The sequence below is a fragment of the Ammodytes marinus genome (genome assembly GCF_949987685.1).
Source record: "Ammodytes marinus genome assembly, chromosome: 8".
In the NCBI taxonomy this organism is placed as follows: domain Eukaryota; kingdom Metazoa; phylum Chordata; class Actinopteri; order Uranoscopiformes; family Ammodytidae; genus Ammodytes; species Ammodytes marinus.
The window spans coordinates 27825437-27841968 of NC_137212.1; the positions used below are offsets into that span (position 1 = coordinate 27825437).

The 16532-nt window shown below is 40.5% G+C and overlaps 1 protein-coding gene across 2 annotated transcripts in view; it reads right to left on the minus strand.

The window, feature by feature from the left end:
* Positions 1–13116: 13116 nt before the first annotated feature.
* gabrb3 (gamma-aminobutyric acid type A receptor subunit beta3) overlaps positions 13117–16532 on the minus strand; it is a gene marked incomplete at both ends in the record, with an annotated part of 47461 nt that continues 44045 nt past the window's right edge. For both annotated transcript variants that reach the window (XM_080032618.1, XM_080032619.1), the window contains 2 exons: positions 13117–13488; positions 15035–15279. In XM_080032618.1, the coding sequence (XP_079888744.1) occupies positions 13117–13488; positions 15035–15279 (617 nt within the window). The remainder of the gene's footprint in view (positions 13489–15034; positions 15280–16532) is intronic.

Here is a 16532-nt window from a genome sequence, read left to right on the forward strand (position 1 = left end):
TATGCAATATGCACTTTTTCATGGTTTGTCAACATTAATATTGGTCCTCAGTTTGACTAGAGACTCCCAAAGTATGAGAAAAAAACAACCCTCTCTTTTTCTACACCTCCACCTTTAGGGCCAATCAGAGCAGACTGAGCTTTTTGGAAGGCGGGGTTTAGAGAGACAGGCTTTAAAAACAGAGCCTTTCAGACAGAGGGCGAAAAGAGGAGATTCAGCAATGGCACTGTGAGAAATATAAAGGTTTTTTTTTTGGACACTAATCCATGAACACAGTTTCTAGTAAGAATCCAAAGTGCAATTTTGAACCTGGAAATGAGCATTATATGTGACCTTTAACTCCCAGCTATCACACACTCCATGTCATTGCCAGAGTTTATTATGAGCCCGAGTAGCTTCAGCCTCATTCCTGTGTGAGCATGAATCACACAATTTCAGTGAAAGGACTGAATACGCAGTTAAAAACAAAGTCCAAAGATCTACTACTCTCCTCTCGCTCCATATGCAAGTCTCAACTTGATTATTGATTATTCTCTTTTCAGATTGCTGCAAAGCCAATCCTCGGGGGTCGAGCGCTGCTGCAGGAAGAAGAAGTGTGTGTGCAGGCCAGTATCAGTGTAGGCTCAGAGTGATCAGGTGAACACAGTTTTATGTCTAGTTGTCTCATTAATTTAAAAGGGATCCCGGGCATCCTGCCAGCCCTGATGAAGTATGCCAAGGTAGTGGAGGACCATAGCGCTAATGCTATTTAGGGATATTACAGTGATCTACAGTATGCTTCATTACATGCCGGGTTAAGGGTGAGTGTTATACAGGGACGACTTTGACTATATAGTCTGCTGACTTCTGTTTGATGCTGACAGTTGCAGGGTGGTGGAGTTTATCATGAGCCTGTTGTGTGTAAACGCGCAGGAGTGTTTAGATAGAGGAAAACAAATCTTTGATCGGTGATGTGTGTGTGTGTGTTGAGTGTTCATTTTCTCTTCCATCTAAACAGGAAGGCTTTCATTGGGATATCCTATCACAGGCAAGGAGTCTCTTTCCTCGTTTCCACTGAGCGGTACAGTTCGGTACAGCTGTTGGACGACACTGGCCGCGGCTATCTCAAAGAACTAAATAAGAAATGACACACACACACACACACCTACACACACACACACACACACACACACACACACACACACACACACACACACACACACACACACACACACACACACACACACACACACACACACGAACAAACAAACAAATGTCTAAGCACAACAATGGAGTCAGACCTGGGCATTACTGCTGATTGTATTAATGACTGTGTCGTTAAATGTGAGAGGGAGACTGAGGCAAACAGAAAGCATGCGTTGAAAAGCTCAGAGGTTGTGCTTTGCCGAAGAGTGCTGACGGGGCAAAGTCAAGTCCAAAGAGGTTCCACTGTGAGATGTTTAATCAATTGTAGAGAGAAAAAAGAGGGAAATACATCACAGTAGCAGTGGCCTGGAGAGCTGTTGGGGTGAGCTATAAAGATTGTTCCCTCATACGTCCATGTTAAAACTGAACAATGCTATCACTTTGCACAACATAATGTGATCATTTTACAAACACCCCCACTTTCTTTTTCTCATCTATTATAAAGCAATTTAAAAACTCTACAATGAATGATTATAGCTCATGTTTCCTCACCATTGAATTGTGTGTGAAATTCATTTAAAAAACATTTGCGCTTTTTTTTAGTCCGGTTCCATTGTTGGTTACTGACCTTGAACTAATGGAGCTTACCAAGCACTTTTCAACTCCATGCTGGAAAGTGACTGGAGCTTGAAAACCACTGATACTTTGTTTTTTTCCGTGTGCTGCTGCTGCTGCTGCTGCTGCTGACTGCTCACAAACACTCACCCTGTGAAAAAATAAATAAAAAAAACTACTTTGCAGTGTTTTCTTCTGTTTTGCAAAGTCGCTTTTTAATTCCACGCCATTTCACATCCGGCTTTTAATTTTTCAGCACGACTATGTTTCTGGCGTGTTGGGAGGGGAAAAAACAAATGTAGCAGGTTAAATCTTTGTGACATCATGTGAGAGTCTGAGGCTTGAATTAATAACAACGAAATAAAGAGCACATAGCAGTCGGAAATGAATATGATCTATAGACAACAAAGAGAAGGAAAATACTTCTGTTGTGACACTATCTGGTGTTTAAAATGACACCTCCTAGATTGGCTATTTCTACACCGGTGCAGTCAATATATCAACAATCAATCAATCAACATGTATTTCCACAGCCCTTTACAGCAACCAGCAGGTATCCAAAGTGCTTTACATAAAAATTTAAAAAATAATAAAATGTAACTTACAGTACAATCAAAAAAGCTTAAATAAAGGTAAGATTTTTTTTTCCAGCTGACTGGATTCGATCAGTGCCAGCAAAGATATGACTGACACTTTGACCTGTCAGTGAGGACATTTTGTTTTTGTTTCAGATGACTTCAACCTCCTATCACCCAGAACATATCCATAATAATATTTAACAGGAGGCCACAGAAATAACCACTTCTTGAATTGCTATGACAGAAATTGTCCTGTATCCTGTAAATAAGAGTTGACTGTGTCCAACACAATGATGACATCTCATCACACCACAACTGATAGTGTGCCACAGTTTGTATATGAAGTCATGCTATTAAAAACAATAAGATAAAGGAATAGACCAGTATTTTGAAGTGGGGTTGTATGATACTGAACCATTCCCCTTTAAGGCAAAGAAAGTGTTTGGTTGTAAGAAATGATCAGGAATGAAGTTAAGGGGCCTTACATTTTAAGGGGTTTCGTAATACATCAATAACGTAAGACACATTTATGAGAATATAATTAAATTGGTAGCATTTCAGCTTGTCATCCATGCATCTATAACTATGGACTATATATCTGGCTGCAAACGCTGCACAAGCATCTGGACACACTGCAGAGCAGCTGGTGAGCTGCAGTGCGGCCTCCACAGCCAGCTGAAGGGCTGCTAATAAAAGTGATGAGTTCAGGTGGGAAGCTGGAACCAGCATGGAAGTGATACTGTGAACACAGCCGCACGTTTGTCTGAATAGTAGATTTTCCTGTCAGCTTAATGGTCTTCTTGGAAATAAGAGGCGGCGTTGCTAATTTGCATAAATTATATCCAACATAAAGTTATTTCATTAAAGCTTTAAGGTCCATTTTGCTGTGAAATCAAAAAGTGATGGAGGATTTTTATTTTTTATTAAATGTGTTATTAAAGATGAGATAAAGAAAAAGAAAAGCCTCATATTGATTTGCTTTTATGTCTGTCTCATGAGGATATTTTAAAGGGGAACTCCACTGATTTAGTATCGCACATTAAGAAGTTAAAGGTTAGTTTTCGGACAGTAAAACGGGGGCTTGAAGTAAAAGTATTCATATATACACATTTATCAGCAGTATAAAAATGTATTTCTTGGTTTATGACAGTTACAAACAGTATACTGTAGATATGATGCAGTTTAAGGGGTTTATTCATTTCATGCAGAACTGTATTTGTCAGTTATTAAAAATGATCCTAAAGATCTTTGCTAGCGCACCAGCGACATGTGTATTGGTTTTGGTAGCAAGTGAAAGATGCATGGCCATGAGGTCATGTATTTATATGTGACTATGTCATTTTAATGCTGGTAAAATGACAATAGTGAAGCAAAGTAAACTTTGATTTAGCACTGTTTGGGGGATACACAGGATACTCTTGTCTGCCTGATGTAAATTGATTTATCGAAGTTTGTGGGGAATCGAACCAGAGCGAAGGCATTAATAATAAATATATACAAATGTTGTTCTCTTCACTGATAGTCTTGTTTGCTGTTACAGGTCATTCATGATCATTAGTGAAAGAATGAGATGTTTCATAAACATCAAAGGTATCTGGAGGCCGACTTTGGCCAATTATTTCTACAGTTTTATCAATGGGATGTATTTAAAAAAAAAAGTTTTAAAATATACAGCGGGGTGATTGACGTTCTTTTTATGTCTAAATATAAAACAGACATGCACAAACATAGCTATCAAAGCTGCTCACGTTAGATATACAGTATGCCATCACTCACTACCCCATGGAAGAGGTCAAACTATTTTGAGGTAAGTGGACTGATATTTGCATACAGTTGAAGAAAATAGTCTGACAGTCTTTTTTTGGAGCAATTTGTTTTAGACCTAGCAGCATATAGTTTGACAAAGTTGTACATCCTTACCGGCTTCATTCCTAAAAATGATTATCGTACATCTTGGTGCACATTCCCTTGGTGATAAAGAGCTTTTTTTTTTGACAAACCTGGAGATCCAATTTTGTGTTGGTAACTTTAAACCTTGCCTCCTGGTTATTGGGGGGGGGGGGGGGGCGAGGGGGGGACTTACTTACAGGCAGCTGCTGTTGTTGCTCCCGCCTCCAGTTTTAATATCACTCAATTAGATGAAAGATCCAGTGTGTGTGAATGCAGAGATATTCACACTGTCTGTCTCATCGTAACCCCAGAAATGTATCATTGCCTGGGCCTAATTATCTTCAGGGTAGTTTACCAAGAGAAGGCCAATCAAGTCCTCCCTTTATTGCTTTTATTGCACACAAACACACACACGCACGCACGCTCGCACGTACGTACGCACACACACACGCACGCACACACACACACACACACACACAAACATACACACACAAACATACACACACACACATGCCCCAAGGTTTCAGTGGGAGGGAATCTGAAGACATGGAGGTTGATAAACAAACGGAACATTCATTTCAACAATAATTAGCTTATTCCATAATCTACAGTATTACGTTCATGTTTCATGGCGAAAGTAAAATAATTTGCCTCCCTGTGTAGGAGGAGCACTCTCTTGTTTCTATGAGCCTTGTACCATCTGATCCCTGATTAACGTGCCAATTGCTGAGTGACACTCTCTCGCCCGCCCATCTGACAGTGTCCTTGGAAAAAATAAAAACTCCTAATTATACAGTGCAAACCCTCACAGCAGTGTGTTTTTACAGCAGCCTAGCATCCTCAGGGAAGAGTCTTCATTTCTCAACCCACTTCATGTCTTTCTCTTGACGTGGCATCTTTATTGCAATTTCACAGTTACTGTGCAGTATTTGGTCGACAATTCTCAAGGGTAATTCTGTTCTGCTTTTTGAATCATGTTTGAATTTGTAGATACTGTATTTGTCTGGGGGCATGTTAGTCCTGTTCCCATGATGCACCACTCATTTTAACGCTGACACACTGACCCCTGTTTATCACTTATTTGTTTTATCACTAAGAGCTTTTTACAGGTCTGTCTTAGCTAATTTTGTGCTATAGGCAAAATAGGGAGAAAGAAAAGTAGAGATCTAAGGCAGTTATGTTAGAACAATGTTACCCATATTAATATTCACTCATTATTAAAAGTATAGGTTCAATCAATTCTCACTTGCCCACACATTAAAACAATAACCGGCCGTTTCAATTATGGAATTTATAATAGGTAACTTTTATCAGCATGGCAAACTTATGTATACTCTCCATTTTGTTGCCTGTAGACAAAGGTACCCTTTAAAATGGTTAGTCGACCTGTTATGACTAAAGGGCTTTCTAGATTAATCGTTGAAAATAGTTCCTATTGTCTGTTGTACAGAGTGGGAGTAGACATGATGATCAACACTGTGGGATGATGTCAGACGTTTGAATTGTATTTTCCAAACTTTAATTTTTTTTCGAATGTGAACAAATTGTTGCACTTCTTTTGCCTTTTTATGCATACATTTTGGTCAGTTTTCATCACAAATAAAGTGACTTGTATTTTCTGAACAGCTTCTGGAATAAAAAACACATGCACCACTTGTCCAAAAGTGTGCAGACACCAAAATATGTGATGGCACATAATTTTCAAACCATATGTACAATGGGAGTTTGCATGCCGGATGTGCAAACTCTGCAACGCCAGACAGAGAAACAACAATTTTTCTTCAGGTACATTCTGTGTAAAAACAAGTGAGGGCCTTTTTTCCACTAAAACATGTCGACACAAAGTCAGACGCACACCATTATTATCTAAAATATGATTGTGTATTGTAATGCGCGGAGAGACAAGGGGGGGACTGCTACGTGCAATATCCCTGTTTCATTCAATCGTTATTAGTCATTACACCAAGGAACCGTTCCGCCAGCTTGATTAATATCCTCTGTCACCAGAAGCAGAACAAAGCCATTTAATCAGAGTGCGGAGGACTGCAGGTTGCACAACTCACATTTCATGGCAATGTAAGAGAGAGAAAGAGAGACAGAGAGATAGAGAAAGAGACAAAGAGAGAGAGAGAGATAGCCAGAAAGAGTGAGAGAGAGAGGGAGAGAGATAGACAGAAAGAGAGAGAGAGAAAGCGAGAGAGAGAGACAGAGGGAGACAGAGAGAGAGGGAGAGAGAGAGAGAGAGAGAGAGAGAGAGGGATAGAGAGATACATTTAAGTCCTAAAATCTGGCCCCTTTCGTGTCACAGGACCACAATGTACGACACGCAGCGTAACACACACACCTGCTTTTCATTTATCCGGAGAGCGCGACTATAAATCAGCAGTAATTTGTAAAATTGAATCATTGGAGCATCTCATCCGTTTGTCCCCACAATACAACAATCACAAAATGTGAACACGAGCTAGGGAGGGAGGGGGGGGGGGGGGGATGACCAACAAACATATAGGCTCAGTTTGATGGGATTAGAATGACTAACGTTGACTGAATACCGACACACAGTAGAGAAAAGGATGGAGAGAATTAGTGAAGAAAGCAGATGGACTGATGAATGAGAATAGGGGGCATGGTTTGGTCAGAGTAAAGAAATGATACCAGCAGCCTATTGGCCTATTGGAGAGCCTGCTGTGACGTGACCTCACTGGTGGTGTTGATACACAGGGATCAGATCGCTTTTGTGCTGACGAAAGGGCCATCACAAGAGAAATTGCCTCTTCCCTGCTGGCTTATGATATGGAACATGTCAGTTATGCTTTGACTTCTTATTTATGCCTCAACAGTAAAATACACGTGAAGTAAGGCTACCAAAGGTTTCTGAAGCAAAACTCTGCTTTTTATTTGGGAGCATAGTTTGAGTTTTGAAGTATATTTTAAAATGTCACAGATGCCTTTTTTTTCTGCTTTTTTTTGCCGTGCCAGCAATTTTGCTCGGTTTTTGTCGGTCGGCTGCCCCACCACCAGGCTGATATATCTCAACAGCTATTGGATGGATTACCGTGACATTTTGTACAGACATTAATGGTGTCGACAAGATGAATCCCACTGACTTTTCCCCACGACTTTTCCTCGAGTTTCATCATGGGGGTTTACATTCGTGGGTTTAGAGCCTAAAAAAAGAACTTTCGGATGGATTGCCGTATCGTTTTATAACAGCCGTGTAGTTTCAGCTCTTCTATGAAATGGCTACACAACTGATTGGGACGAGGGGTTGTACAGGCAATCTCCTCATCATTCCTCTATCATGGTTGTAGACTCTGTGTTATGGTTCATATGCCTCTCTCCACGTGAAGGTATACTGATGAGGTTATTTTTCATGAGATGTTCAGAGCAGACTGGGCTTTATGGAAGGAGGGGCTTAGCTAAAACAGAGCGTTTCAGACAAATGCTGAAAAGAGGAGACTCAGCATGGTTTAGAGATGTTGGGAAATATAAAAAGGTTTCATGGGCAGTTTTATTAGTTTTATGGCATAACGTTACCTTTAAAGGAATACTAATTCATTGAAATCCAAAACACTTCTTGTCAACATAAGCGAATATCTACTCACCATCGGTTAACCTGTGTGAAGTGTATGCGCAGAGCCGGCCCGAGGCAAAAGCGAACTAAGCGGTCGCTTAGGGCCCCCTCCAAAAGATAAAAATAAAATGGTTTGTGTGTTTGATATATATATATCATATTATGCAAATGTAAGTTATCATACAAAAAAAGGGATACAATGCTTTGGTCTAGATAATTAATAGCCTAAACATTTAATCAGTTCATCTGGGAGGTAATCCGAAATTATCTGATCATGTCACGTTCACATCCATGCACAGTGTGTATTGAGTTTATTTAAAAACAATTGGAAATGGGGCTGCCCTCAGTTGTCCATGCACTGTGTATAGTCTATAGCCTATTTCAGCCTCGTCTGTGGAAAAAAAGATACAGTAGCTGGACAACAGAGTTCTTCTGCTTCGTTCCTCTCACTGCATTTAAATGCATTCATTATATTACAGAGAAATATCTCCCGTAAAAGAAAAAGAGCTCCAAGCCCAACCCAGAGGACCCTCCATAATATTTTATTTTATTTTAATATTTTTATGGAAAATCCATGTGTCCTTCTTCAATAGCTTCTAATTCATCTGACCCAGTGTCTCCAAATTATTTGTTCACACAAAATTTCTCAGATTTAGCCTCTTAATTTTCCTCTCAAAGTGCACCAGATTCATGCATTTCACTTTAAAAAGGTCAAAAAAATCTCCCGGGGGGGCATCCCCGGACTCCCCTACGAGGGTCTGAATCTAATATTTTCGCACAGCTGCACAGTGGAGGCACTAGCGGAAAACACTGGGTGTGTGAATGATATTTAACAAAGATCTATACTTTCAGCAGCGCTAACATTGGAGGGGGGCCCCCTAATCATATTTCGCTTAGGGCCCCATGAAGGCTTGGGCCGGCTCTGTGTATGCGTGTGCTGAAAAAAAGTCTGGTGTTTATAGAGTTGGTGCAACATTCATTTTACAATATATGAAAAAGTTACGCACTATAGCTTTAAGCCTTTGAAGAGTTTTGTTAAATCTGTATAATTTCTGCTTATGACACAACAGACATGTGTATCTGCAGTGAGACCAAATTAAAGTCCTGTGTGGCGGGTGAACAGTTGTCAAATAAACTGAATAGGGATTTTGAAATAAAAAAAATAAAAATCAATAAAAATTATTTGTGAAAAAAAAAACACACATAGCTGTTTACTAATGAAAACTAGAAAATGCATTTCCTGCTGAAAATGCGTGTGAATGCTGAAACAGCTTACGCTAAACTGGATAGCTGAGTATGAAGATTTGAAAAAGTTTAAAAATGTCATAATTATGTAAAATAAGTTTAAAAGGAGTTGAAAAGTGGAATATATAGAGGTTTGAATAATATGTCTTGCTGAAATTATCAATAAGTTGAAAGACATGGATAAAAAACTTAAAACTGTGAAATAGTAATTTAATAGACTTGAAGCTAAACTACATTGATGGCTTGAATTTATATGAATCAGCTAAAGGAGTATGAAGATGTAGTCTTAAATATGAACAGTAGTGAATTGTTTACCTCTTATAGGAATTATGTTGAATATTTAAAAATGTCTAGATAAAATTATAATTGAAAGACATAAAAAAATTGCATGTGTGAAATAGGCCTTCAAAGAGCAGAGTGTTTACCCCATTTCAACTTTGTCTCTCCAAACTGTCTAATAAAGCGGAAAAAATAAGATTTAATTTAATTTTTTTATAAAAAAAAAGTGAAATTGCCCTTTAATGGGCAGAGTGAGTCACCAAGGTGAGTGTATGTCTTATTGAGGGTCTGTGATCAGGCAGAAATCCCACCTTTTAGAGACCTCAGAGAGGTCATTTCATCCAAAACTTCACCTCAGACCGCTGCCTCTAACTAAAAGACCGTGAGTCTAACTGACAAAATTATTTTATTGTTAGAACCAGAAGAATCTGATGAAGACACAGTGTGAACATTGTGTCTGTAATGTGAAGAATATGAGAACCAGACCATTTTAAAAGTGTGGTACAGTCTGCCTTTCTCCAGAAATTTCCTGTCTCAGTTATCAAGGGAGTCTAGGCGGCAGTTGGTTGGACACCATTTAGCTTGGAAGCCCAGACCTCCCATTGTGTAGGTCCGATTGCTTCAGTAGTCACATCTATGCGACCGGCAGAATATGTCCTACATTTTGATGTCAAAATTATCCATGTAGGGTTTCATTTGTAGGAGTGAGAGGCAGTTATATCATAGGTTTTGGTGTTTTTTTACACCAGTTCTACACTGTAACAGTTGGTTCCCCACTCTGCCTCTGAACATTCCGTCCCATCCAGATCCCATTATAAATTTAGAAAGAGGTTGAAAAGAACTTAAAACTAAAACTGTGTTTGTTCAAAGACAGTTGAAGATTTTAAAAAGTTGAATAGGAATTTAATAGCTGTAATTCATGTGAATTGTTTAAAGTTTGAATGGAGTCTGTAGCTGAAAAAATGCGGGAGGAGATAGGTTTCAAAGCAGAGGAAGTTTTAGCGGTTTGGAATGCTGCTCCTATCCGCTTCAATGTTAAAATATTTGGTTAAAAAGCTGAATATTTTAAATAGTTTAAAAGGTAGAAAAAAGCTGAAAGGTGACCCATCATGTCCTTACGGAGCAGAACATTTTGGTATTTGAATCGTTGAAATAGCTGAAGATTTGAAGGAGTTGAAGTGAGCCAAAAAACGTACGGAAATAGTTTAATAATAATTCACACTAATGAAGTTTCTATACTGAAAAAAAAAATCAAAGTGCAGTACCATGATCAAGCCCAGTGTGGTTAACGAGCGATGCATGTGAAGGGACTGGAGGCTGGACGAGCTGAGTGGACTTCTGTGACAGGTGGTGTCACTCCTACGCGCTGCGAGCTGCTCACTGGAGCAGTCCAGATGGTGCGTTGCAGAGCTGTTTATGCCGACAGTTGCCTGTTTTTGGACATACTATGTACTATGTACAGTTCCGTCTTCACTTGGACTCTTAAGAGCATTTCACATGATCCACTCACTTCTACAGGAAAGAATGGAATTCATCCCAAACTGTGATATTAGGTTTTATGTTCACAGGAAATCATAAATGGTGTGTGAAGATCAAGAAAAGGAAACTGCGAGGCCAAAAATCACAGAGCAGACCAGCGTTGACAACAAAGCCATGTAATTGATGTGAACTGAAAGACAAGGTTACAGTATGTACATTACATTTGGTGAAGGGTCAAGACGCCTGAATGTGAAGGTTGATCCACATGTCTGCATACAGTCCCAGATACAACATGCAGTCCCAAAGGAAGAAAAGGCTATGTGAATTATTCTGTAGTGAATAGGCCTATGGGTTTCACAAAATCAGTGAAATATTGCGACAGCAGTCCTGAAAGCACAAAGACAAAGAGTGAAATAGTGTAAAGTGATGAGCTATTGAACATGTTTACTGTAACTTTTTTTTCTATGGTCATATGACACCTGAATTGTTCGTTTGTTGCCGGGTAAATTACTCCTTTTTTTTAAATAATGAAAATGCCAAATGGGTAACTTTTATGTTAAAGAAATGATTTGATGTTTGGGAAATACTCTTTTTCTCTCTTCTATGGAGAGTGAGATGAGAAGGTTGATATTCCCTTTAAATCTACAGCCAGCAGCTGGTTAGCTTAGCATAGCATTGGTATTTATGCTAGGCTAAGCCAACTGACAAGTGATGTCAATCCTCCAAATCTCGACAAGAAATCACATAAGAACAAATCCCAATGTGTCATAAACATTCCTTTACATTATGATGTGCATGACAGAATTATAATTTTTTTTTATAAAATGCTGGTACGGATTCCACCAGCCTCTTTCTTCTTAGTAAAAAGTGGTTTTCTTACACAGTGTTAAAGTGCCTGTTAATCACAGGAGCAAGGTCAGAGGAGTTCCGGTGTCAAAATAGTGCGAACAGTTGGTGGCTTCAACATCAAGGCATATTAAAGGAGTAGTTTGAGATTTTAGGAACTAGGCTGAGCTGTTTTACCCTTGCTTCCACTCTTACAGTAGCTGAAGCTTTACGGCGCTTTCCCACCTGGTAGTGCGCTCATAGTTTGCTTGAATTTATTGAATTTTCAACAGGTTCGGGTCTCTTTTACACCTATATTTTCCTCTGGTCCGGTGAGTTGGTAAAGAACCAAAATGCAACGGCATAAGCCATGTCAGAACATTCATTTCTCTCATTGGTCAGATGTGTCTGGGGCGAGAACAATAACTTAGTTCCTGAACTTCTTTACAATTGGTCAGAATGTCCATGCGGGAAAACTACAGAGAGAAACTACAGTCCGCTCACGTTCTCACCATAAACGGACCGCACCAGAGTAGGTTGGGAAGCGTACTGAGACCACCCCTTCAACAGGGTCTCGGTACGCTTGATTGGTGCGCTTTTGGTGCCACCCGAGTGCAAGTGCTGTGTTCTCACCTGCGCAGACGAACCACAGCTTAGGTGGAAAAGAACCCCAACCCAAACATGGCAGGTGTGAAAGCGCCCTTTAGATCTAGTTTAAATGGATGTCACAGTGGTGTGAATCTCAGCAGCAAGAAGTGTCTCTCCTAAAAGGTCAAACTACTCCTTTAAGTCTGTATATTTAGCATATGATCTTTATCAGTTTGTTCTTTGTTTATGTGATCATATTTATCCATATTTATCTTGTCATTAGCATCAAGTTGTATTTAAGTTGTATTACAGTGACATCATTTTATACTGAGATTATAGGACATTTGAAATGGATGACCTCCAGCAATGTCCTGTAAAACTCCACAGTGCAGAGGGTCTGTGTGGGTCTGTCTACCCATGAGACACCATGTCCCACAGGGGCCAGTCAGAGTCCATGATAAGGTCTTTGTAAAACACATGTTCTGTAGATAACTCCTTGTGACCGCGCACACGCAGACGCACATCGTCCGATCGACCGTTCTGTCATCAAAGTCTTCACTCGCTACGATAAAAAAAAAGTTCATCAGATTTTTACCACAATCTCTGAGACGATTAAAAAAAAACAAGGAGGGGGGCGCTTGTAGTGTAGTGGTTAGAGCACCTCCTCCCCTTATCCCCCCCCCCCACCCCATCCCCTATAGAGGCTCAGTCCTCTTCACAGCAGACCCAGCTTCCATTTCGGCCCGGGTCATTGTTTGCATGTCATTCCCCTTTCTTACACCATTTCCATCTATGTCTCTCCAAAACTGTCTAAATAAAACAAAAGAAAAAAAAATGCCCAAAAAATTATCTTTAAAAAAACAAGGACATAGAAAAGTTTTTTTTTTTTTTGCCAAACCCCATCGTGTCATCTGTGAATTAGTTGACATAGTAAAGCCAGTAGATGGCGTTGAAGAGGGAGAAGCTGAAAGGGAATATTATCCGCGACCACCTGTCGATGGCATTGACGTCGGTCAGGTCTGGTATTTTGATGCGCAGCTGCGAGGACCGTCTGCGCAGGCGGCTCTTCTTCATGTGATGCGGGTTGCGGCGGTCTGCGCTGAGGCGGCCCGAGTCGGGTTGAGCGCTGCTGGGCTTCCTGTACTGGACGCCCAAGTGGTGGTCAAACACCATAGAGGAAGAGTGGATGGAGTTGTGGCTCTCGCTCACGTTGCTGCTCGAGATCTCGTTCCCTCCCACCTCGTTGTGGATCTCCAAGGTCGTCAGCAAAATGTTCCCCTGGGAGTCCACCTGTACAGGCAGAGCAGCAGCAGACAGGACAGGAGCGCTGTTAGAATGGGGGCTGTGTGTGTGTGTGTGTGTGTGTGTGTGTGTGTGTGTGTGTGTGTGTGTGTGTGTGTGTGTGTGTGTGTGTGTGTGTGTGTGTGTGTGTGTGTGTGTGTGTGTCTGTGTGTGTTAGGCTACAGTGACTGATGACACATGTACAGTACAGCAGTGTGCGTCTGTCTTCTAGCAAGGCTGACAGATTACAGCCCCGGGGAAACTAGAGAGAGAGCGCCGGCCTTCAGAAAGCAGCTTTTTCTGTCCCAAAGTTAAATCACTTCTCGCAGAGAAGCTCAAGGTTGGACACGGCCGGCTGTAATACTCAAGTGTGATGACAGCTGTTGCATCCCACACAGAAACACATCGATCACTCCGGGAATCGCTGTGGCAAAAAATAGGCACCGTATGTATGTACACGGTATGGGATAACAATGTGGCTACAAGACATGAAAGGAGGTCACAAAGGTTGGATATGCTTATTTTGTACTTCCTCTGTCAACTTCAGAGCAAACTAATGACAGAAACTGGTCTTATTGCTCGACGGAACAATAAAATATGAACATTTTGAGACCCATTGTGTACTGTAGCTATGCTATAAAAAAACGTTCTCAATCTCATGTACTATCGGGTCGTTCACCTGATTATTTGTAGGGCCTATACATGTTCGGAAATCAAAACGTCAATATTATTTTATCTTAACAAATACCTTTTTTTCAAAAAGATGTCTAACTATCTTCCAAAAGCAGATAAAATCATCTCCCGGACCCTACGGATCAAGAATGAAATCTTGAAAAAATAAGCTAAATATTAAGCACGCCCTGAGTGTGTAATAGTGTTATAAGTTGTAAAATATACTACATGTCCATAATAAGCATAGTTTAGGACAATAAATGGATGAAAAACCACAAACTGAAAGGGAATGTAAAGAGGAATAAACTGTACGTATATATGTGATGATGATTATGAAAGAAATGGCTGGTGGTGGATACTGGGATTACGCATGTTCCTTTGGGTAAATGAGGAGCTCAAACTTTGCCCCGCAGTGGCAAAGTTTCAGTGGAGGCTTCACACTGATGTGACACGACAGACAGCGACAGACACTCACCCGGTGTGAGTGACGACACCCTTGTACCTGATTGGACAGTTTAACAGACGAAGACTTGCAATTGGCTCCTTCCAGGAGGAGGGACTATCCAGGAGAAACACAAACAAGAAACCCCCTGTGTCTGAGCTTTTGGTGAGCTGAGGAGTTTTCTGCGGAGTCCTTCACAGAGCTTTGAAAAGCAGCAAGTTGAACCAGACAAGGCCGGCGGCGTTGACAACACATTTGGACTCAATCAATCAAATTGAGAATTCACTTTTACCAATGTGCACCTGATATAGATGAAGATAAACTGGTACTGCAGTTAGTTAAAGTCAGTTAATGCAGCTCTTTAAACACATCCCATTAATCGGAACCTGCAAAACGATCAGCCTAACTTGTTTCTCTGGTGTTTTTGCAAATGATTCTCACCTTTGGTCTATCAAATTTCTCCCGTTCGTTATTGACCTTGAGCGCCTTCTCGGCCAGTTTCTTCTGCATCTGGGGACCTCTTCCAAAGAAGATGTAGTTGACGAAGGCATATTCCAGCAGAGCCAGGAAAACAAAGACAAAGCAGCCCATCAGGTACATGTCTATGGCTTTGACGTACGGGATCTTGGGCAGAGTCTCTCTCAAATGGGTGTTGATGGTTGTCATGGTCAGCACAGTGGTGATCCCTGAAAGAAAAAATGACACAATCAAATGAGTCACCATGTTGCAAAATCAGAAAACACACACGACGTGCGATGGCTCTTTTGGGCTGTGGGAGAATTCATGGCTCTCACATACCACATATTGTAGAAATAACAGCTTGTTAGGCTAACAAAACAAAAACAAGTCTCTTTAAAAGTTTTATTTTATTTTATTCCAACTTTAATTAAAAAACATTTGTGTTGCATGACAGGGGCTTGAAATGAAGGTACACTCATAAGAAATATATGAGCTCATTAGGAGCGCGCAATGTGCTTTCCTGTCAAGGTCTAACCATGAGTCATTTCCATTATGTTGCAGGGAGAAACTTTTCCATCAAACCTGATTATGAAAGTAATAACCAAAAAGGACCAAAACAAGTAAAAAAAACCTTCAAAAGCATTTCCAGGAAGCATCCCCTTGGCAACTTTGAATTTACGTGTAAAGCTAAAAAAAAATGCTCCACTCCTTTGGTTTACAGCTCGGCGAGCGAACAGACTCAGCAAGTATACACAATAAACAGCAGTGTAGTAATTCTCTCCATTATGTGCACCATCGACAATAAATATGTCTGTGTTTGTTTTTGTGTCTCCTGGATGGCTCACCAACCTGGACGGCGTGTCTATTTCAGTCGACTAAGGCTTACATAAGTGAACCAAAAAATGTTGCGCTGTACAGTATGCTGTGTGTGGGGGTGTCGTCAAGAGCACTGTGGGTTTATGGCATTGATTTCTGCAGAACAAAGGGAAGAGCACGAATCTCAAGTCGGAGCTCAGAAATTGAAATTCTAGCAGGAAAAAGTAAGGGATTGTCTGAGAAATTATCCTCACAGATGGCTTCTAGTAGGTGATTACTCCTGAGGTCCATTGACCATTTGACATATCCCTCTCACAAACAGAGATTCTCCAGTCATAACCCTCACAATCCATAACTAGGCACAAATACACAGCTAACAACACAAACGTGTAAGGCAAAGGATCCATACAAAGCTTTAGCTAAAAGACCAACATTAGTTTGTGGTTTTTACGGGATTCAAAAGGTACTGTTGAAGAATAAACAATAATATGTAGTATTTATTTCCCCACTGGTGAGAACTGATTTGGTTCTCATATCAGTCTGGACTTTCTCAATGGGGAGGAGGCGGTCAAAAAATGACCGGGCCAATCAGGAGCCTCGCTTTTGACCTAACGTTTGTCCCTTATGGTGGGAGGCAGGTTCTGATGCTGTCAGAGTTAAGGGG